General features: G+C 41.5%; 1 protein-coding gene across 4 annotated transcripts in view; it reads left to right on the forward strand.

Annotated features, from left to right (window-relative positions):
* Nucleotides 1-3,733: 3,733 nt before the first annotated feature.
* Nucleotides 3,734-22,755, forward strand: part of flnbl (filamin B, like) — a 249,417-nt gene continuing 230,395 nt past the window's right edge. For 3 of the 4 annotated variants that reach the window (XM_063216182.1, XM_063216181.1, XM_063216183.1), the window contains exon 1: nucleotides 3,734-4,240. In XM_063216182.1, coding sequence (XP_063072252.1) covers nucleotides 3,949-4,240 — 292 coding nt within the window. In that variant the 5' untranslated portion in view covers nucleotides 3,734-3,948. The remainder of the gene's footprint in view (nucleotides 4,241-22,755) is intronic. The other variant, XM_063216180.1, reaches the window with a different exon arrangement.

Consider the following 22,755-nt stretch of genomic DNA (forward strand, 5'->3'; position numbering starts at 1 on the left):
ATTGAAATTAAATAATATACAATAGAATAATAAAGTAAAGCAGTCAAAAACAAAATGAAAATATACATAAAAACAATAAACAAATCACTCATATGGCAATCCTAGGCACATCTCTCTCAACTCTCAAGAAGCAAGTAAAGACTCTTCTCTTAAGTGACTGTCTTGCACTAATAGTTAGAGCTCCCCCTGCCCCTGGGTGGACTCCATGCAGGGGCGGAGCTATAGGGGGAGCAAGTAGGGCAACTGGCCCAGGGCCCGGCCCTATTAGTGGTGGGGGCCCTATTATGACCTTTGCCGGTCTCATGGGGGGCCATATCAGTGTCTTGCCCTGGGGCCCTGTTTGCAATTGTTCTGCCACTGACTCCATGGCATGATGTGTAGTGTGTATGTGTACTGTACTTAACCCTGTGCTAATGTAGGCCTACATAAAAAAACACTAACCCTACTTAGCATAGGCACTTGCTGCTCTGTATATTTCCTACTCACTTTGTATCTGCTAGTGTTGTTGGCTTAGGGTGACCAGATTTTTGTAGTCTGAAACCAGGACACTTTGCGCGTGACTTAGAAAGGACTATTTGGTGGGTGGGTCTGAAGGAGTCTGACTTTCTATACAAGAGCTGGCTGTCATTAATTGTGGCAGGTAAACATGTAATCTTTTACATATATTTACCCTGATAGACATGTAGCGCAATGTAGTGGGTGGCCAAAACCGGGACATATTTGTGTCCCGACAGAGTTTGCTCGGGACCTGGGACACACAACTCCAAACCGGAACTGTCCCGGTTAAACCGGGACGTCTGGTCACCCTATGTTGGCTAGGATTATGTCCTCGATTGTATGCCGCTGTGGTAAAAAAAAATGTATGCCAAATGTAATGTAATGTACTGCACTTTTTTTACATTGTGCCACTTGGTGAGTGTGAGTGTTAAGACATCATGGAAACATTTATCAGATTGAGTTAATGACAACTGTGATCCATGGCATACATACTAGTCGTTCTGGAAGGTGAAGGCATTCTGGAAGGCAAAGAAACATTGCTGGTTAGATCTTTAGTGATCCTTTGTATACTGACCATAAGCTGCAACTGGAGGGGTTTTTGATCCTGACATTATTAAATGGGTGCTACAAGTGTTGACTTTTCCTTAGGGTGTTCCAGAAATGTTTTGTCCCTTAATTTTGCTGAATTTTAATGTGAAATTTACAGGAAAACTAGATAGCTACATTTACTAATGTACAAATGAATAGGGGCCTACCGTTTACTAACCAATTTATGGAATGGCTATATAAAAACATATATTCAAGGTTTTATGCAAAACAGTCCCTTCTCTTTGTGACCCCCTTATGGGTACCGAACCCAGTTTGAGAATCACTGCCTTGGGGTGTTATATTTTCAATTCAGTTGCTTGGGGTGTGTCTGCACACACAGCTGTTTCTGTGCTCCAGATGCGAGTAGAGATGGGATTTATGGCTCTTCGACATAGTGGCACGTTCCTTTCAAAGAGGCATTTAAAACGTTTTTAATGATGTATTCAGTGTTAAGAGGAAAGCATTTTTTACTTGACCTCTAGGTCACTTTGTCCAAACAACAATTGATTGTCCTCCTCCTTCTAAGGACCACTTTTGCCATTCCCTAATGCACTTTTGCCCCCCCCCATCCCCACAAGATCACATGCTCAAAACGAACAGAGAAAAACGAAAACGACTGGGTCCCAGCTTTGATTCGGTTCACACCGTTCACGTCTTGGAGTCATTCAAAAGAATCGATTGGTTCCAGACCCTCACAACACCACTTAGAGTACACACACTGAAGTCTCAGGATAGTGGGGGTGGCAGTAAGCAAGATGTTCAAATCTTGATGACGATACAGGCGGAAGATGTGTCACCAAAACATTACATACTTCATACTTTAATGTTAAGCAATTGGAATTGGAACCACTATTTCCAGCATTAATTTACAAAAAAGGTTAAAGAGGATGTCACCACTCCAACAAGTTTGCTTATGCTTATGCTAATATGTTTTCATATTTTCATGTACAACTGAATGAGGTTCATTAAAATAGATTCAACAGTGGATACTGAGTAGGCCTATAAGCAGAGAACTCATAAAGAATGCAGTGGTATTTTTTTGTTTCTGCGGTTTACCAGCTGACTACAAAATTACAAGGCAGAAAGACATAGCACATTCTTACTATGAGACGTGTGTACACACAAGTTGGTGTTGGAGGTATGAGGTAATGGTGGTCCACCCAACTGAACCATGTGAGTCATGTCATGATTACATTGTTGGAGCAATCGCAGCGAAAAGTGAAGTGTGTGTTTGAGTGTGCTGTTGGGGAGTTGTCATGCTAAATCAAGATTGTTAAAACAATGAATTGTAGGGTTGCTGGTTTGTGTGAATTGTAGTATGTATGTACTACTCAAAAAAATAAAAGGTACACAAAAACAATGCAATACAATTCCCAAGTTAATCATAACATCTGTGATATCAGCTTCTACAGTTAGGAAACAACACCCATTGTGAATCCACTTTGCCTACTATTGTGCAAATTTAACAACCAATGGGTAGATATTAAAGGTAATAACCAAAAATGTTATTCAGTTATTCTGCCAGTGGTGTCCACAGACCATTTCTCTTTTGTCATCCTGTCTGGCTGTTATTTTTTAGTCACATAATGCAATTCTATACCCCTGTAGGTGCCATTCAAGATGGCACATCAATGTGCACTGTGGCGAGAAGGTTTGCTGTGTGCCCCAGCACTGTGTCCATAGAATAGATGAGATACCAGGAGACATGCCACTACACCATGCAGGTTACGTGGAGGAGGCCATAGGAGGGTTTACGACCCAGCAGAGGGATGGCTATCTCCCTCCTGGTGTAGCCTACTGGCATGTCTCCTGGCATCTCCTCCATGCTCTGTACAATGTGCTGGGGGACATAGTAGCTACCTGCTACCTTGCCACAGTGCACATTGACGTGGCATTGATCTTAGTGGCACTAGTCAGTGTTGCCAGATTGGGCTGTTTCCCGCCCAATTGGGCTGCTTAGGATGGCCGTGTGCGGGTAAAAATGGCATTTAGCAGAAAAACCCGCCCAATTTTTGCCATAGACATCAATAGAATTGGGCGGGATTTTGTGCTTCTAGGCGGGGTTTGAGCATTTTTTGGGCTGGAAATCATCAGCCTCATCTGGCAACCCTGGCACTAGTTGAGCAGCTTCCGTGGGTGATGGACACCGCCTCATGGTGTCTGCAAGGGTGGGACACTGACAAGATACAAGTGACAAAAAAACAGCCAGAAATTGTGAAAAAAAGGCAAAAGGGCTGTGGTCACCAACTGCAGAATTACTTTTTTGGGGGGGGGGGGCTTGTTTTGGTTATTGCCTTTAACTATGCACAACAGTAGACACAATGGACTCACCATGAATGTCGAACATGACAGACTGCTCAACATTTTCCTTTATTTTCGGAGCAGTGTATAACAAGCTTTTTTGTGTGGTTTCTGTTTCTGTCCAATTGTTATGTCTCTTCCAGGTGTGGTTTTACAGGTTTGGAGTTTTAGATCTGCCAGCCCCGTTTTACATTTTAGCATGTTAGTGAGAAGAGATAGGCTACAGTGTAGCCAAGGTCTATCCCACACACACACACACGCACGCACGCACACACACACACCACCACCACCAAGTGTCTGAATGCACCGAGACCGAGTTTCTCATCCAATGGGAGAGATCTATGAGGCCGGCTGAGCAACATTTAGGTAGAGGCGTGTTCCACTTTTCTCCTCTTCACAGCCCATAATGCGCAGGCGCGGTAATGTTGAGCAAGCAAATAATTCCAGAGACTGGGATCCCAGAAGTCAAACATTCACTAGTTCAGACTGTGAGACTGAACGCATTCAGTGTCGCCTAGTAAATAGTCAAAAGTGAAAACGGAGAGGGCTTTATTTTAAGAAATGCCTGCTACGGAGAAAGATCTGGCTGAGGACGCGCCATGGAAAAAGATCCAGCAAAACACCTTTACGCGGTGGTGTAACGAGCACCTGAAGTGCGTTAACAAGCGGATAGCAGACCTCCAGATCGACCTGAGCGACGGCCTGAGACTCATCGCCCTGCTGGAAGTTCTCAGTCAGAAGAGGATGTATCGGAAATACCATCCCCGTCCAACCTTCAGACAAATGAAGCTGGAAAACGTGTCCGTCGCGCTCGAGTTTTTGGACCGTGAGAATATTCGCCTGGTTTCGATAGGTGAGTAAAAGTTTTTCTCTTATTTGTTAGGTTCAAATTCTATCATGTTACCAATTACTGCAGCTTTGTCTCGCTTCCTCTTGCCATTCAATAGCCCTAGCCTACTCACTCACTGTCGTTTCTTTAAGTTTTAATGTTCAAGTTTTAAAAAGTCATTGTGTGCGACTTCTTTTCAGTTGAATGAATGCCACCTGCGTGGTGGAGTTACCAGGTTGCCATGTTTTGAATTAACTGAAAAGGAGTGGGAGCACTGAAGGACACACCCGTGTGCCAGATCTAGGCAGGCGTTACGCATGGATACACTGTTTCACAAATGAGGATGAGTCCAAACAGTTTTATAGAATGTGACCACCACGAATTAGCCTCGATCTAGGCATATTTCTCTATTAGGCGTAGAAGTTCCCACGACTGACCTATGGCTGTTCAAGACGGGGAAAGTTATTAGATCAATTTGTAGGCCTATGAGGAGAGCGGTAGCCAACATGGCAACAGCAGGTGCAAAGGCCAAACAAAACTTTACCTGTAACTTCTTTGTTTTTTGCCAGTGTTTTTTTTTTTAATTTTTTTTTTTTAAGTGTGCCTTAGCCTAGGCCTACATAAAAGGTTGTGTTGTAATAGCCCGATAATGACAGAAGCACAACAGCCCATACCATCACCAAAGAAGAGAGCTCATGGTAGCCTACATAGGCCTACCCCACTGTGCACTTTTGAGAACCATTCCTTATTATCAGACAGGTGCAACAAATCCAAAATGCTGCTGCTAGAATTCTAATCGAAACAAAAAAAGAGATCACCACTCCACCTAGGTCATTGGCTAGCCTACTACTAAAATTTAGAACTACCCCAACAGTAGCGTGATTTAACATGAAACTAAAAACGGCTTTATCTTCATCTGCCTTTGCTCATAGTTGTACTTTCTATAATACTTTATTCAATATATAAGTATGTAGGCCTATATATATTAGTTTTATACAAATCCTATTGCTACTGGTAGGCTATTGCTTTCAGACATGATCTTGATTTTGATCTTGTGATCTTGATTTACTACTTGTTATAGGTCTCTGCTCTGTAATGTTATGAAAGTGCAAGTAACTTAAGATTTGCCGTTCATTTTATTCACCATTTTCTTATCCCACCATTTCTTATGGGAATAATCAGGTTAGTTGAAGAGAAACTTGCAAGGTTAATTAAAGAAATTGATAATTAAAATGAAAATGAAGTACAAATGCTATCTAAATGTCCATTGACTAATATTATTACATTGACCTGTTCTAAATATTGGAAAAGTAATTTATCAAGTTTGCAAAATAATGTATTGCGTATTGTTTGTAAGGCAGCATGAGGGTGAGGCCTTCAAGAGCAGCTCACTGGCCTACACAGGGTGTTTGCACTCCAATAGTGTTTAGACTTTTTTTGCTCTTGATAAAAGTAGAAGCTCCTTCACAAAGAAAATACCATAGAGTGAATTCCATCATGGTTAGAACCAGTATTGCACTACACTTAGCTGACGTTGCATTGCATTACACTTAGCTGACGGTTTTATCTAAAGCGACTTAGTTATTTACAGGGTATTGGTTACAGTCCCGGAGGCAGTGTGGCGTTAGGTGACTTGCTCAAGGGCACTTCAGCCACGGAGTGAGGTAGGAAGTGGAAAGTTGGGGTTCGAACCTGCAAGCCTCTGATCTAAAGGTGGTTTTAATTCAGATTTTTTTTCAGCTGGGCTTTAGTTGAATTGGCATGGAATGACATTTTCTTCTTTCAACCTCCAGTTGTGGTGGACCGTCTAAAACAGGGGTGGGGAACCTTTTTCATTCGAGGGGCCACTTCAAATTCATCCGAGGGCTGTAAAAGTCCTCCGAGGGCCGTACTATGAACACAAACCAGGATTTCCCCCTGCACTTTAGGCCAATATTGAAGGCAGCCACCTTTAAAACAGCCCCCACCTCTATTATTTGAAATCGACATGCTAAATGGCACCCCCCCCCCCCCCCAAAAAAAAAAAAAACCCAAAAAACCCAAGTAAACAACAACATTTTCTCTGCACTGGTTGACAGTAGGAACCTATTGTATTGTTTTCTCACAGGAGGCGGGGTAACCCCAAGATGACGGTAGCACAATGAAAGTATGAGAGGAAGTCGTTTGACCTGCACCCTTGGTGTTTTTATTTGTGGCCACAGGAAAAGTCTCACATGGAGCAACACACACACACACACATGCACACCACACACACAACCCAACGCAACGCAGGAACAGGGATGGATTACTGCACGGGCCTACTGGGCCCGGGTCCAGGAGCCCAAGAGAGTCCTGAATACCCAAGCCTCTATATTTCCATTCTCATATTGTGCTTGGAAACATCACACTTTTAACAACTGTCATTTTCTCAGGGACAAAGCCCCAAACCCCCAACAATATAAGCTTAAGGTCTCTAACGTTGTATCTAAAACCCTAGATCTTTTTGTTTTGTATGTGAGTCAAATCAAGTGTACTTTATTGTCAAATATCTCTGAAACAGGGTTAACACAGACGCTTGAGATTGTGTTTGACCAGTCTCCAATGTGCAGTTTAAACCTAACATATAAACATATAAATAAGAGATTGACATCGCACAGCAATCATGGTCATCAGTGTGAACAGCAGGGGGATGGCACACAACCTTGGAGCCTGGACTCCTCATTTTCTTAAAAAAAAGCTCTGGCATTAGATGATTTACCTCATAACTTAACCTTAACTTATCCTGAACCAGCTTTGTAGTATAGGCCCCAGATGTTGGGGGGTGACGGTGTTGAATGCAGAGTTGTGATGAGCAACATCAAGGGGAGGACTTTCTTGTTGTCTAGCCCATGGGCCCATGTAGTCATGATATGTCCCAACGCAGGAAAGGCTTTAGATTCAAGCTGGAAGATACAAGACAAGGCAAATCTCTTTCAACCTTCAAGAAGCAAGTAAAGACTTCTCTTTCATGACTTTAGCTGCCCCAGTCCCGGTGCCAACTTTTTTTTTTTTTTTTTTAACTTTTTTAAAAAACTTTTTAAATTTATCAGCTATTTTATTATCATTTTTTTCAATTTTTAAACACACTAAGCTGCATGTCCTATATGAATTGTGCTATACAAATGTTGTTGTTGTTGTTGTCGTTGTTGTTGTCGCTGTCGTCGTTGTTGTTGTCGTCACCATGCATTTAGGCATGTAGACTTAGCCGATCTGATGCAGTTCAAACTGAGCATCAGAATAGGGAATTAAGGTGTTTTCAGTGGCTTTTAACTTGGCATGGTTGTTGTTGCCAGGTGGGATTGGGATTGGAAATTGCTGATCTACTGGGATATTTACGCATAACCATCTCTAGGGTTTACAGAGAATGGTCCAAAAAATAGAAAATATCCAGTGAGCTTCAGTTCTGTGCCTTGTTGATGCCAGAGATCAGAAGAGAATGGCCAGACTGGTTTGATCTGAAACAAAGGCAACAGTAGCGCAAATAACCACTCGTCACTTTGGTTAAAAAGAATCTGCCAAATGCAATGTAATGTAGTGGACATTCCTCTACTACTATCACATTTAGCACACTTGCATGCATGGAATATTGCCACTATTATCTTTCAAATCAGGATATTACCTGCATGTACTGCAGCCATTGTTGGCTTATGTTAACGTCTTGGTATCTGAAACTCTCTGGCCCTCAGGCAGTTTTCCTGTTTTGGTATCAGTCTAACTTCACACATTTATCACTCCTTTCCAGACAACTTGCAGCTACAGGCTTAAGTTACAGTCTATAATGTTTAAAGAGTAGCTTTTTGGTTGTTGCTTTTTTTTGTTAGGACCTCTTCAAAGTGGATCCGAAATGAATATGTATATAATATCTTTATGGACACTGGAGTGAATGAATGAAGACCATCACCAGTTTTATGAATGAATGAATGAATGAATGAATGAATGAATGAATGAATGAATGAATGAATGAATGAATGAATGAACCTTTATTAAGGGAATTTGTGTTGTGTTTAGGAGCCCTACAACAAACTCTTGGACATATTTAAAATTACAACAGTACACAAAATCAAGTCTAAAAAAACATGTAGTAGTCAGAGTAGATTAGGATCAGTAGTATAGAAGTAGTATTTGTAGTCATGATGAGTAGTATTGCAGTCCAATGAAGGTGCTTTAAGCAGCTGATCTACCTTACTGGACCAAACATTTTCTATGTTGTCATGACATCGCCTCACAACAACAATAGTACTGCTGGTAACATTTGGTTTCAGGTTGTGAGGAATGTATAAGGCAGAGAGTGGATGTGTGCCAAGGGAAGTCGGTCAGTCTTTCTTACTACCTCCCATTTCCTTCAAGGTAGGCCTTTTGTCATACCTCACGACTTGCTATAAGCCATAAACATTCTGCAGGGAAAATGTTCATCTGACCATCACTGTCAATTCTCACAATTTACTTTTGGTATTGCACACACGTCTATACATCGATTATGATATTATAGCTATGATGGGTTCTGCTCGCACAGACGCTCTAAAATAATGTAAGGAAAAGAGCGTGAGGAATTAATTCTCACATGGGCTGCACCATAATATTTTGTTGATGTAAGTATCTATGTTGATAGAATAACGATTGAAATGAAACTAATCTTGTATGGAATGAAATGTTGCATGATGGGGGGGCGCTATTTTCTCAGCAGCAGCGGAATTCTATGTTGCCCCAGTAAGTTGTAGGCTAATGTAACCTGCTCTCGCCAACAGGGAATCCCCAGAGACTTGTGGTAGCAAGCACTAACTCCACTGCCTTTCAATTAGGGCTGCACAATATATCGAATATGTATCGATATCGCGATATCACGGCTTGCAATACACGTATCGCAGAAGTTGGTTAAATCTTACTTTTTAAACCCTACTTTTTAATTTTTAATAACAGCACATTTGATGAAAAGGTTAAAAAAAGGTATTGAACAGGTTGACATTTTAATTTGATGCTGTATATTAGCCATGTTTTCCCTTAATAAAAATAATATTGGAAATAAAACATTGCTCTCAGTTGTTTCGAACATGATAAAGTGTAGAATGGCGAATAGAGAGGGGAAATATGTATATATTAAATATTGCGAGTAATATCGATATCGCGGTGTACAGTCATGTTATCATGTATCGCATATTTTTCTAATATTGTGCAGCTCTACTTTCAATGAATGGATAAGGGTGGTTGACGTTTAAGGGTGTAACGCCAAAAAAAAGTTTTTCCAATTCCTGAAAAAAATTGATGGAAAAAATTGAAAAAAAATAAAGCACTTAGTGGTCTGTGGAATTTCGCCAAATTTTTTGACATTTTTGGGAAAATGTGTCCTGCATCAACACATTGCATAGGCATGTCACACCGCAGGAAAATGAAGTCGCATCACAGGAAATTCACTGCATTATGGCCATTTTAATCCTTTTGTAGACATGAATGACATCTGAGCTCATGCTAACTTGATAATGATATTGTGTTTAATCTTAATATGTGTTTTTATTTATAAAATTTGTTTTTTCCTTCTATAAGAGCAGTCACACCACAGGACACCAGACAATGAACCTAAGCATTGCGTGACAGAAACATCGCAATATGAAGACATATTAAGAGGTTAATAGTCACCTTAAGCTTCCACAGCACTGTCCAATAACTGAGGTACTGACTGGATAGGAGCCAGTCTTTAAGACCCTTGTAGTTGGCCTTGCAGCTACCCGTTCACAAACACAAACATACATGTCACCCCACAGGACGCAATTTGTGTTACGAAATTGAACTTGTAGTTAATATTACTGTCTTGAGTTTTTTTCACATATCTTAATATAAAGTAAATATTTATGCAATCATACCAAATGCTTCATACATTATTCAAAATGTTGTTGGTTAATTTATATATATATTATATTCCAGGTTTCATTAATGTTACAGTCACACCGCAGGATATTTGACATATAAACCTTTACATAAATCTTAACAAGAATGTTTCTTCTCATCTAAGACTAATATGAAACATAATGTACCACATCTTCTTTATTGACATTTGTTTTTAAGAGGAAAAATAACAGTTTTGAGGGTTTTTAACCAATGTTACGAAAAACCAAGGCGTCATGTCTCTCACTCATAAATAATCCAACAAAGTCATAACATGGTACATCACTGAGCATAATACCAATTCCAACCATAATCAGAGTTTGTAGACCGGCTGTGTCATAACTCCCTAGCATACAGTAGGAACCAAAAAGTTTCACTATTTTCAGCTGTGAGCTAATGCTGCTGCTCAAATATAAAGATTGCTTTACCAGTACACACAGATGACCTATGACTACTGTGCCAGATTCACATCATCAAATTCGCTGATGACACCACAGTGGTGGGCCTCGTCATAGACAATGGCGACTTGGCATACATGGAGGAGGTACACCAACTCATCAACTGGTGTGAGAGGAACAATCCCCTAGATCAGATGAGGATGGTTGTTCACCCTATCACATGCAAGGATTTTTGATGAGGAGCATCATTGCCTCCACCAAGGAGGTTATGTTTTCGGTCGCGTTGGTTTGTTTGTCTGTCTGTCTGTTTGTTTTTCTGTCTGCCAGCAGGGTAACTCAAAAAAGTTATGAATGGATTTTGATGAAATTTTGTAGAGTTGTTGGAAATGACAAAAGCGGAACATGTGATTAAATGTTGGTGTTTTTTTTTACGGTTTTTAATTATTTATTCAGAGGGGAATACTCTCCCTCTCTGCAGCTCTGGACTCAAAATGTAATTGGTCACATGAGCTGGGCAGTGAATAACATATGATCTTTCAAAGCACTTCAGGGCGACTGGGCAGCTGTCATTCAGACACGATGGACTTTGGGCTCAGGGGTGATAACAGACTGCTTAAAGCCTCTTGGTTATGTGTTGAGGATTAAAGGGAAAATGGGAGCAAGTTGTACACAGGACTTTGAAACTCTCCAAGATATGTCATCATGTCCACAAGCCTTCTTACAATTTCACTTTCATCAAGATATTTTTTTTACAACAGTCACAGTGACAAAACTAGAATGGGCACTCGGTAGAGCGCAAACCTTCGCCTACACCACTTATTTTTTTCTGGCCATCTTCAGAGTGTGGGGCATAACATTCTCCAAATGTTGGTGTTAGTTTCATTGAAATCGGACCGGAATATCGTAATATTACATTTTTGGCCCAGTCTTGACCACTTATTCAATTCAGCATGCACTCGTTGTTCTGGCATATAGTGCTTGGCAAAGAGAAACGTTTTTGACCTTTTTGTGACCTTGACCTTGACTTTTGACCCAATCACTCCCAAAAAGTAATCGATTGTTCCTTGGGTCATGACCAATCATCCCAGTAATTTTCATAAAAATCGGCTCAATTTACGTTTTTGACCTTTTCGTGACCTTGACCTTGACCTTTGACCCAATCACTCCCAAAAAGTAATCGATTGTTCCTTGGGTCATGACCAATCATCACACTAAATTTCATAAAAATCGGCTCAATTTACGTTTTTGACCTTTTCGTGACCTTGACCTTTGACCTTTGACCCAATCACTCCCAAAAACTAATCGATTGTTCCTTGGGTCATGACCAATCATCCCACTAAATTTCATAAAAATCGGCTCAGTTCTGTCTGAGTTATACGAAGTACAAACAAACATTTTGACCTTGACCTTTGACCCAATCACTCCCAAAAACTAATCGATTGTTCCTTGGGTCATGACCAATCATCCCACCAAATTTCATAAAAATCGGCTTAGTTCTGACTGAGTTATACGAAGTACAAACAAACAACAAACAAACATATTCACAAATAAATAAATAAATAAATAAATACACAGCGGTCAAAACATAACCTTCTGGCGAAGGTAACTAACATCACCAGGACCGGATTAACGCACAGGCTAGATATGGCGGCAGCCTAGGGCCCCCCATCACTGACTGGCCAAAAGTGAAAAAATTGCAGAATTGTTGAGTGCAGTTTTGTATCTGTAATACAGTATAATGTAATATAAAACAAATGTTTAAGGTGGCTTTTAAGAACATAGTTGCACATGCTCATAGACCGTCATTCTAAAGCTGCTTGAGATAAAATCCAAATTAGCCAAATCAGAGACTGCAGCAAACATGAAAAAAAAAAAACGGTGAAGAGGACTCTAAAACATTGCAGACAACTCAGAAAATGGCCTTAATGTTCAAAATAGCAAAGTTCCCCTTTTAAGAAAAATGGCCTAACAACCTGTAAATCTGATCCGGCAACTGAAATCAGAGAAAGGTTGAGGCAAGAGAGGAATAGTGACTTACTGTTTTTCCCCCACATTATTGCCTGGGTGTGTGCACATGCGAGAGAGAGAGAGTGTTCGTTTTTAAAATGATCTGTTATCTTATCTCACATTTGTGGATCAACTTGAATGGTGAACTGTTACTAGACAAAATATTTCAGTACTTCTTGTTTGATCCTGCTAAAATATAATTCTTCACTTTTTGCCAGTTCATTTTTTTGGGAAAAGGTTTGTTTAAGACCAAACTTTTTGCTTTTCATAATTAATCTAAATGTCAAAGTGCTGTTGTTGTATATGCAAGTTACAGTAAGTAGAACACATTTCACATTATAGTTTCCATGCCCCTCTTTGCACACTCTTGCAGGCTAACTAGACAGGTACCACTCTTGTGCCCATCATTATTGAATGCTTGTGGTTGATGACGGCAAACAGCGCTGACAGGCTGCGCCCTCCTAGTGATGCAGCACCTTCGGCGGCGTTACTTCTAAATAGAATCGCCATTGCAAGTCTATGATAATCAGGCAAGTTTAAAGGTGTCCTCAGGCTACGCCTCCCTACTACACTGTGGCCAATGCATTTTCCAGCCAGTAATTGTTCTTTTCCAATCTACTTTCTTTGATTTTAACTGGTACTGCCAGATAGCGAGCTCCCTTTTCAAAAATCTACTTTTAGATAAAAAATGTCGTCTTACATTTGGGCCAATATGGTACCCAACAGCTCACACTTTGTCTCCAATGTAAAATGGAATTTGGTAGGCCTACTTAAAACCATTGCCTGTGGTCATATCACAAGTTACAGGGCTATTGGTCTAAAGCCCGATTCACACTGAATTAATATTACCTATGGAGCACAGATAATTCAGAATAATTACAGATAATGTTTGAGTTCTTGGTCTCGTACGAATGCGCCATACCAGTAATGTTAGCCTACCTACTGCGTTTCGTACAGTGATAATTTAAATCTCTTGTGAATGCGTAGTTGTGTGTTTCTGATTGCAATTGCATGTCTCTCGTCTTTTCCTGGAGTGAGTACTAAATAGAGGATCTTGGCAAATATTTGATGAACAGCATTTCGGGGGCAAGTGGTAGTCGACCTGTGTCGATTACTGTACAGCAGCAGTGTACAGCTAATTGACACGCATATTGTTGTAACCAGTTGTACAGCTATGGACATCCATATTGCCACATAACTGAGAGGAGTGCAGTTGGGGGGGGGGGGGGGGTGAGAGACTCGTTGCTCTATAGCAGCATAATTGTTCTGTTGCAGTTCTTAATTGTTCTGGTGCAGTTGTTAATTATGATCGGCTGTTTGGATGCCTGCATCAGGTCGACAAAATGCTGCAATTGAATGTTTACGACACAATGTTGCACTGCTTTTTTGTCACAAATGATCCTGTCTGTCCCCAGGGGTGTCCTTACTCATTGTGAAACTAGAGGCGTTTCCTGTTTTTTAACCACCAGCTGCATCCAGGAATGATATTCCTCTGGCTGACGCTGAACATGGGCCAAATTGCAAAACATGTCATCTCACCTGATATGACTGACTGTTTTCTGCATTAGGTGTGTTTAACCCTGTCATAGCATAGTTCTTACAGACTTAAAGCATGATCATTATTCAGGGAGAATAGTTTTAGGTTTAGTTCGACTCATGTGTTCCCTTCAGTGGCCCCCTTCTGCTTTGCAGAGCTGATGGAGTTATGCATGTGGGAAGACATGGTGAAGTGGCTCAGCAACCTTGAATAGAGAATGGTTCTGGATCTACTCTAGTTTTACTCAATGGGGGCTGCTCTATAGACCCCTAGGGGTGTCGGAGAGGCCTTGGGGGGCATTGAGAGCTGAGAGGGTTGTATTGGCCCATTCAAAGTGAATGGAAGCCCTCACGTCATTCTCTAAAGCTGTATAACAATCATGTAGCATAATCAATAACTGTATGCAGAAAAGTATTATTACGCTGTGCTGTTTTCACTTTTTCTTGTTGTGTGGGGGCTTTGGTGAGGTCCGGGGGGCATTTGCAAGCTTATGATTAGGTCAAGGGGGCATTTCTTCAAAAAAGCTTGAGAACCACTGATCTACTCTGTACAATCTGTGCAAAGTACATGTATACACTACCAGTCAAATGTTTGGGTCACCACACTGGGGTTCTACCTTGCCACTAAAAAGGCACACTAAGTTTAATTGAAAGTTGTGTTAGTTGGGCCTCAAAGTATCTGATTTCACGTAAGTGTCTCAAAGAAGCGGTATACAAAGGGGATGTTTTTAGGACCCATCCTGTAGTAGTTTAATATGGAGCTCATTCTCATGAATCAGAGTTGCACTTAGGGCTGGACAAGGCCAGTGTGTAATAACTGTAACCACTTATTAAATGCAGGGACAGGTTATGACTCCGTGGCCCCCTGGGCCAGACAATAACCCCCCCCCCCTGGGGCTGGTCCCAGTAGACCGTTCAGTAATCCATTCTTGGCTGAATGGAGTCACAATACCTGTAACCGGCCCAGCCCCTTCTCCTCGCTGTTGCCTTTGCCTTGCCCTACTACAAGTATGTTGCCTTGTTTGTTTTGTTTCCTGGACAACCCAGACCAAATAAACCAGTGCACATGCACAAATTCCCTTCACCTAGATATAGAAATCTCATGCTGGTTTTCACGGTATTGTTAGAAGTTGAGCATTACCTGCCTGACAAACAATGCATATTTTGCTTAGGCATGTTTCAGGTTATCATCTTTTTTAGAATGAAAATATTTTTTAAATACATAGTCATTCCTTGATCTGTTAAATGTGTATGAAAACACCACATCAGTAACACCAGTTGTGTGACCATGAAATAATTATAAGCAGTAATCACTGCAATTCAGTCCTATATTTTAACAATGTTGGTGAATCCACCTCTTGTAGTCTTACTTTTTTATGACCCTCATATCTTGACTGAGGCTTTGGTAATGGTACAATTTTCTTCCAATGACTGTGCTAAGCTACACTAATAATGTCAATCTAAGTGCTGAACACATTGAGAAGATAATGCACATTCATGTTTAAGCTACATAACAATGTCAATCCAAGTACTGAACACATTGAGAAGAAAATACATTCATGTTTAATACTTTGAAGTACTGCAAGTATGTGAAGCTCGAAAAAGGGTGCAGTGTTTTAACAACATTAGTGAATCCACCTCCTTTAAGTGTTACTTTTTTATGACCCTTATATCTTGAATCTCAGATGTCGATAAGAAGGACAGGTGCCAGAGTAATCAATCACTCCAGACGAGAGTACACAATGTGAGGTAGGGCTACAGTCATGCGTTTGTGAACCCAACCACACCTCCTTCTGACTGGGCTGTGTTATCTGCTCCTTTGAATGTGTGAGGCCTTAATTATGTAATCATTTTTGACCAGAGCTTGAACTGAATTTGTCAACTTGTAGAACACTTCAAGAGCTTTGTTGCACAAAATGACATTTATACATTTTGGGAAATTTATATTTTTGTATTGGGCATTGCATTGCACTGCATTACGAAATGCATTTTATGTAGCTTTAAAAGTATGTTCTCAAAATATTTGAATGGCAAGAATTCTCAAACAGATAATGGGACGTCTGAACAGTCATTTCCAATAAAGAAATGCAAAAGTCATTTTGTAACGAAACTCTTGATGACTCAGTTTGTTGTACTGAAAATTCCATTTGGATGGTTTTCACAATTTCTGGGGGGGGTCTTTTCATGCGTCACAAACAACCAAGTGGAATGGAGTGTATACATGGACCATCTGATCGGACTACACCACCTCTTCTAGTCTGATTAGAATTCTGATCCGATCAAAGAAATCTACTCCGATCGGGCCGTATACAAGGGAATTCCTGATCGGATTAGAAAAATATCCCTATTCTAATCGGATCAGAAGTGCCCATGTATACATACCTAGAGATACTGTTGCTAAGGGGAGATAGAACACTCGGCGGCCATATTGGCTACGCGTATGGGCTTCTAATTCAGAACCGCACATGTCATCAGCAACCGACCAGCGGAAGCATATTCTGAGGGCATACTGATTAGGTTTGAGATATCGTAAAAGCGCATGCGTCGAGGCGGCGAGATGATTTGATAAATGACAGTGCAGCTCAGCAAGCAATTGGCTCTTGTTGCCGGACAGGTCGGATATATGCAGGCACGCGCCATATTAGCGTAGCCAATTTCCCCCGTTCATTTCTATGGGCGCTCTCTGAAGTGTTTCATCTCCTGTTAGACTATCGCTGGCCGTCTTGACATGAACTGTGCGTCTTTGTTGTTTGTAAACTTCATGTTTACGTAACGTGTGTTTTAACTCGTCGAAACATTAACAATAGTCCCTGTCTAACAATGGCTTCCCTTGGATTATCGTGTTTGCTGTGCTGGCATTGAGTGTACTTCTTACCTGTGAAGTAAACTTTGGAAACGCCGCGGGCGCCGTCATCCAGCACATTAAGTACACAAGAGACTTTCTTCTTCAGTGCAATCCCGAATTTTACCCCTTGCTGATTTTGGACTTACCCTATGCTATAAGAATGCTATGGGATAGACTGGGACTGTTGATGACTGATGATGGGTAAATACCCGTCTATGTCCAATGTCCATGTCCATATCAATCTTTGTCATGTTTTGAGTGCGTCTTAGGGTAAATGCTAAGGGGGTGGGTTGGGGAGGGATCTGTTTGTAGGCCTACAGAGAGTCCAATATGTATTTGATCCCTTGCTGATTTTGTTGGTTTGCCTACTAACAAAGACATGATCAGTCAATAAATGTTATGATAATATGTATTCTAATATGGAGAGACAGAATATCAAAAAGAAAATCCAGAAATTAACTGAAGAGAATATATATTAATTTATTTCCATTTCATCAAGCAAAATAAGTATTTGATCCCCTGACAACTGATTACAGTTCCGGGCCCACAGACCAGATGGGCACTTCCGATCAACTTGTCATCTGAATTAAAGACACCTGTACATACTAACATGCATAAAAGACGCATTGAATCAGCAGAATCAGTCCATAGTATGAGTGAATCAGTCATACTCCAACCTCACCAGCATGGGAAAGACCAAAGAGTGGTCAAATGATATCAGGGACACGATTTTAGACCTGAACAAAGATTAAATGGGCTGCAAAGCCACAAAAGCCACAAGAAGCCATTAGAGTATTAATGACCCAGCTGTTGATGCATTTCTTCCAAAATGTGAGGAATACAAAATGACTATCCATCAGCCTGTCTGGGGTTCTATACAAGATTTGACCTTTTGTAGGGATTTGATAATCATGAGAACAGAAAGATATCACCCTAGAGCTGTACGGGATGAACTAGGCAATGAAATCAAAGCTACTGGGACCAAAATCACTGAGAAAACTACTGGTAGCACTTAATGCCACAGAGGTTTAAAATCCTGTACTGCACACATGGTACCTCTACTTCAGAAGGAACCTGTGCAGTCCCACTTGAGGTTTGCCAACGGACATCAGACTGGTTTAGGATATGATAAGGAGGTGCTGTAGTCAGATGAAACCAAAATCAAGCTGTTTGGCATTATCACAATTCAATGTGTTTTGAGAAAGAGTACTGCTGTCTATGATCCCAAGAACACCCTCCTCACCATCATGCATGAAAGTGGTATCATTATGGTTTGAGGGTGTTTGTCTGGCCAAGGCACAGGACAACTTCACATCGTCAACGAATGGATGGAGGGAGACATGTAATGTGCAATCCTGAGTGCAAACGTCCTTCCCTTCACCACTACACTGAAGGGTGGGCCATTTTTGGATCTCCCAACATGACAATAATACACAACATACAGTCAAAGCAACGAAGGAGTGGCTCAATAAGAAGCATATTAAAGTCGTGAAGTGGCCTAGACAGTCTCCAAATATTAACCCTATAGTAATTCTATGGAGAGAACTGAACCTCCCATTTACCAAGCTAAAGCCACAAACTATTAATGTTTTAGAGATAATGTGCAAAGAAAAATGGGCAAAAATATTTTCTACTATATGCACAAACTTGTCATCAACTAAAAGAAGCATCTGACCTCAGTGCTAGACAACTAGGACTTTGCCACAAAGCACTTTATCTTCTTTTGCTAGAGGGGTCAAATACTTATTTGCCTAAATTAAATACAAATAAATTAAAATATATTATTTTAAGTTATTCTCTGGAATTTCTTTTTGATATTCTGTCTCTCCATATTTGAATACATATTATCATAAATTTATAGACTGATCATGTCTTTATTAATGGGCAAACCGGCAAAAATCAGCAAGGGATCAAATACATATTGGACTCACTGTATGTATTGACTGTCCTCATGTCCAATGCGCCACTTACTAGAAGAAATTTCCCCCATTGGGGACAATAAAGATACTACTACTAGCATTAGCATTTTGGGCAGAGTGTCAAGTGGGGTACTCCTGTCAGTTTTGGCACTCTTCCCTAACACTACTCTACTATTCAAAGAGGAGACAGGAGACGCACAGGACACGCACGCACGCACGCACGCACCTACACAGTGCGTGAATGATGTCTGCACACAACACACAAGTTTATGCTGCTGCTGCGTGACACCTTCAAGTTCCTCCAGGTCAAATTAATATTGGCTTTACTGACGATGCGCTTGGAATGACAATTACTGTTACGCTATGTCAACTAGATATCCAATAACACCACGGAGACCATGCTTACTTTGTTACTTTCGTCACTAGTTTTTGTTATCTTTTTTTCACTTACTCGTATATCCATGTCAAACTTGTGCAGGGTCTTTGCGATGGTATGGGCGTTATTAGGAAACGACAACTCCATCGTTGTTTTGACAGACAGTTGTCCTGTCCCTCAACTCACTCACGCCGTTTTCGCTCCACCAACACACTATTTCACCGTCACAACAGTTACGCTGCTATTACTTGCATTCATCGACACATAACCGTGCTTTAACCACTGCCACATTATTTTTCATCTGACCAAAACCTACAAAACCAAAGTAATCCGCGCTAGTCCGCTCATTGAACATATTTTATCAACACTAGTTCCAGCGCGCGGGTATCAAACACGCAGCCAATGGATGTGAGGCTGCCTTATTGTGATTAACGGTCAGCCAATGGGTGTGGGCTACATCATGACGGTAGGACTAATGTTCATGGGTAATGTAGGCGACGTTTTAACGTTCATCAGACGGCAGCTACAGATCTGTGCGGGCAGCTGTTTAACGTTAAGTCGGGCGCCCGCTACCGGCCAATTTGGCTAGTGGATGATTTTTTTCTACCAGCCAAATGATTTTTCACCTGCATTTGGCGTGTTGGCGTGCGTTAATTTAGAACCCTGATTGTAATCATAGAAAGCAACATAATGAAAATCAATGAGAGTTCAATGAGAGATGGTGACATATTTGCTATTCGTAGAGCAATACATTTTTAACTTCATGATTTAATCAATGATAAAAACCGTCACACACCAGCAGCATGCATGCAGCTCCACATAAGAGCTGTATCCCTCCCATGTTTGACTTTAGGCACCATGTATTTTTTTCCAGATTCTTCACCTTTAACACCAAAGTCTCTCCCACTGTCCTCTCTCAAAAAAGCCAGCCAAGGGTACTGTATGTCGGGCCTAATTCTGACAAAAATGAAGGCTAATGGGACTCATACTCTGAAGGCATGATCCCAAGATCAACCATTTTAGAACTGATAGCATCAAAACTGTATGGTGTTGGAGATGAAGAATATGAAAAAAGAAAAATGGTGCATAAAGTGAAACATGGTAGGGATACAGCTCTTATGAGGAGCTGCATGCATGCTGCAAGTGTCTGAGGGCTTTTATCATTTATTCAATCATGAAGGTAAACATGTATTGCTCTACGAATAGCGTATATGTCACCATCTCTCATTGATCTTCGTTGTTTTTCATTGTGTTGCTTTCCATGATTACAATGACCCTAAACATACACCTAAGGCCAAAGTAGATTTTTTTTGAAGAGGTGAGAGTGGTTCAGTGATTAGGTATGACACCCGATATGCGTATTTGAAGTGTTTTGAGTGACTCATTTTCACATTATGTTCGATAGGCGACAAAACTTTTTTCTTGTGAAAATCTGCCCTGTCTATGTTCATTAAAGGGTCAATCTTTCTTTGGTGCATGAAATTTATTTTTGTACATACATTTTCATTCAGGAGGGTTGTAGCTTTCATATGAGTGACTTCTGAAGCCAAGTGATTAATTGAAAGTCATGTTATTAGCTGTTATTCCAAACAGATGGATAGGCGACAACTCTTTTGGAGACGGCTGTAGATGGCACAATCAACAGGATGCCTAAATGGCAATGCTTCACTACTGTAGTCACTCCACAAGGTGCCACTGCGCAAAGCTGGTATTTTTTCACATAGTTCTGACTTGGGCATAATTCAAAAATAACAGCATACTATGCGATGCTAGTTATGGCCAGGGCCAGCCAGTTGCATGTGTGCTCTAGACGGTAAACTCCTTGGTGATTGTTCCAATGCCTTCCAAAATATTCCAGAGACTGCAGCATGCATCCTTTTATTCTTGTAAGATCAACTTTGTCATATAGGAAGCATGGTGCAGCATGACTCAACACAGGCTGTTGTTTTATCTATCTTGACTCTGTGGCATCGCGTAATGTTCAATTATGCAGCTTGCACATTCTGATATTCTGAACCTGCTATATTTACGTGCCTGCGGAGAGTCAAAAAGCGCATAACAAAACAATAGGACTCGTATAAATCCCTGGTTCTTTGAGTGAGATGAACAAGTCATCTCTATGGGAGTCACTCATTGGCTGACAACCTAGACAAAGAATGTAGTAAAATCACTCCTGAAAGGTGGAAATTTTGCGCCGAGGGCAGGTCCCGCCCACTGCCTATATTGTGCATACCCGCGGGCGAGAACATTATTCTTAATGTCGCACTCTCTTCGGCTGTGTCGAGCAGGGTGTAGTAGAGAGATTACCTGTTTATCTCACTCAAAGAACCAGGGACTCATACGAGTCCTATTGTTCTTTTTGGTTCAAGTCACTCGTCATCTCTATGGGAGCATAAAATCACTCCCGGATCGTAACTGACCGACCAATGAGAAGGACCTCCATAGCAGTCCTCTGAAAGGAAGGTGCCCCCATTACCCCAGGCTAGTGGTGCCCAATACCCTATGTCACAGAGGCATGGCGGTCACGTCAAGCCTATAGAACAGGGGTACTCAATTAAAAGTCCCCGAGGGCCAGTTTTTCCAAATTCCTCCCAATAAAGTGCCAACACGAACCAAATGCATCTAAATTGATGCGCTCTCTGTTCAAGCCCATGAGCTTCAGGCTCCACTACTGGAGGTACAACCACCCTTTCCTCTCTGACGGGAGAAGAAGGGGGAACAACTGGCGAAGGTGCTCTAGGCGCATTACGCAAAAAATTTGGCGATGCCATGCACGCTCTCGGTGCGCTGCGTGGCACTGGTGGGGACTCCAAACAAACTCGTGACGCACTGGGTGGCACAGTTGGAGAGATAGAAAACGCAGTGCTCGAAGGCAAAGGATGTTTAGAAGCCAAACGCGGTGACCTACGTTTTGAGAAAATTAGAGTTTTCTTAGAAACCTCAGACATTGTAACCAACTCGCCCACACGAGGGGGAGAGAGGGAAGCATGAATTAAAATGTGGCGGTAAGAAGCGCTAGACTCCACCGAACACGTAGGCTGAAGTACACACAAAGCACCAACAGTGTTGGGTACTGAATCTGGGTCCAAAACACCGGGGGAACTGCTGAGGTTCCCTTCGGAGAAAGGGGAAAGTAAGCGAGTGTTATTGGAAATAACTGAACGCTGCGAATGGGGTACACTAAAAACACCCTGGGTGCTTGGTGCGGGATTTGATCTCAAAACTTCGGGGGTAGGAGATTGGGGTGTGTGAGATACATTGCATCCGCAGCTTGAGTCTAGGGGCTTGTGGAGCTCCTACATTCCTCTTGGTGTAGACACCCGACCACAACGACTCATCCATTGCTGCTAGTGCTTATTCCCCGAACAATTCAGAGGGAGAGCGGGATGTCCATGACTGCTGACTTTTCCCACTCCTGGAGGGTGGTGTGGCGAAGCCACAGTCCCCTCCCTCCAGCGACAGCAAGGCCCATCTGGGCGGCTGAGCGGTACCATTTTTCCCAAAGGGAGAGAGTCAGCCTGTCTGTCTTCCCTGGAAGGCTCGGCTGAACGAAGGCGGACCCT

The sequence above is a fragment of the Engraulis encrasicolus genome, chromosome 14 (genome assembly GCF_034702125.1).
Source record: "Engraulis encrasicolus isolate BLACKSEA-1 chromosome 14, IST_EnEncr_1.0, whole genome shotgun sequence".
NCBI classification, from domain to species: Eukaryota; Metazoa; Chordata; class Actinopteri; order Clupeiformes; family Engraulidae; genus Engraulis; species Engraulis encrasicolus.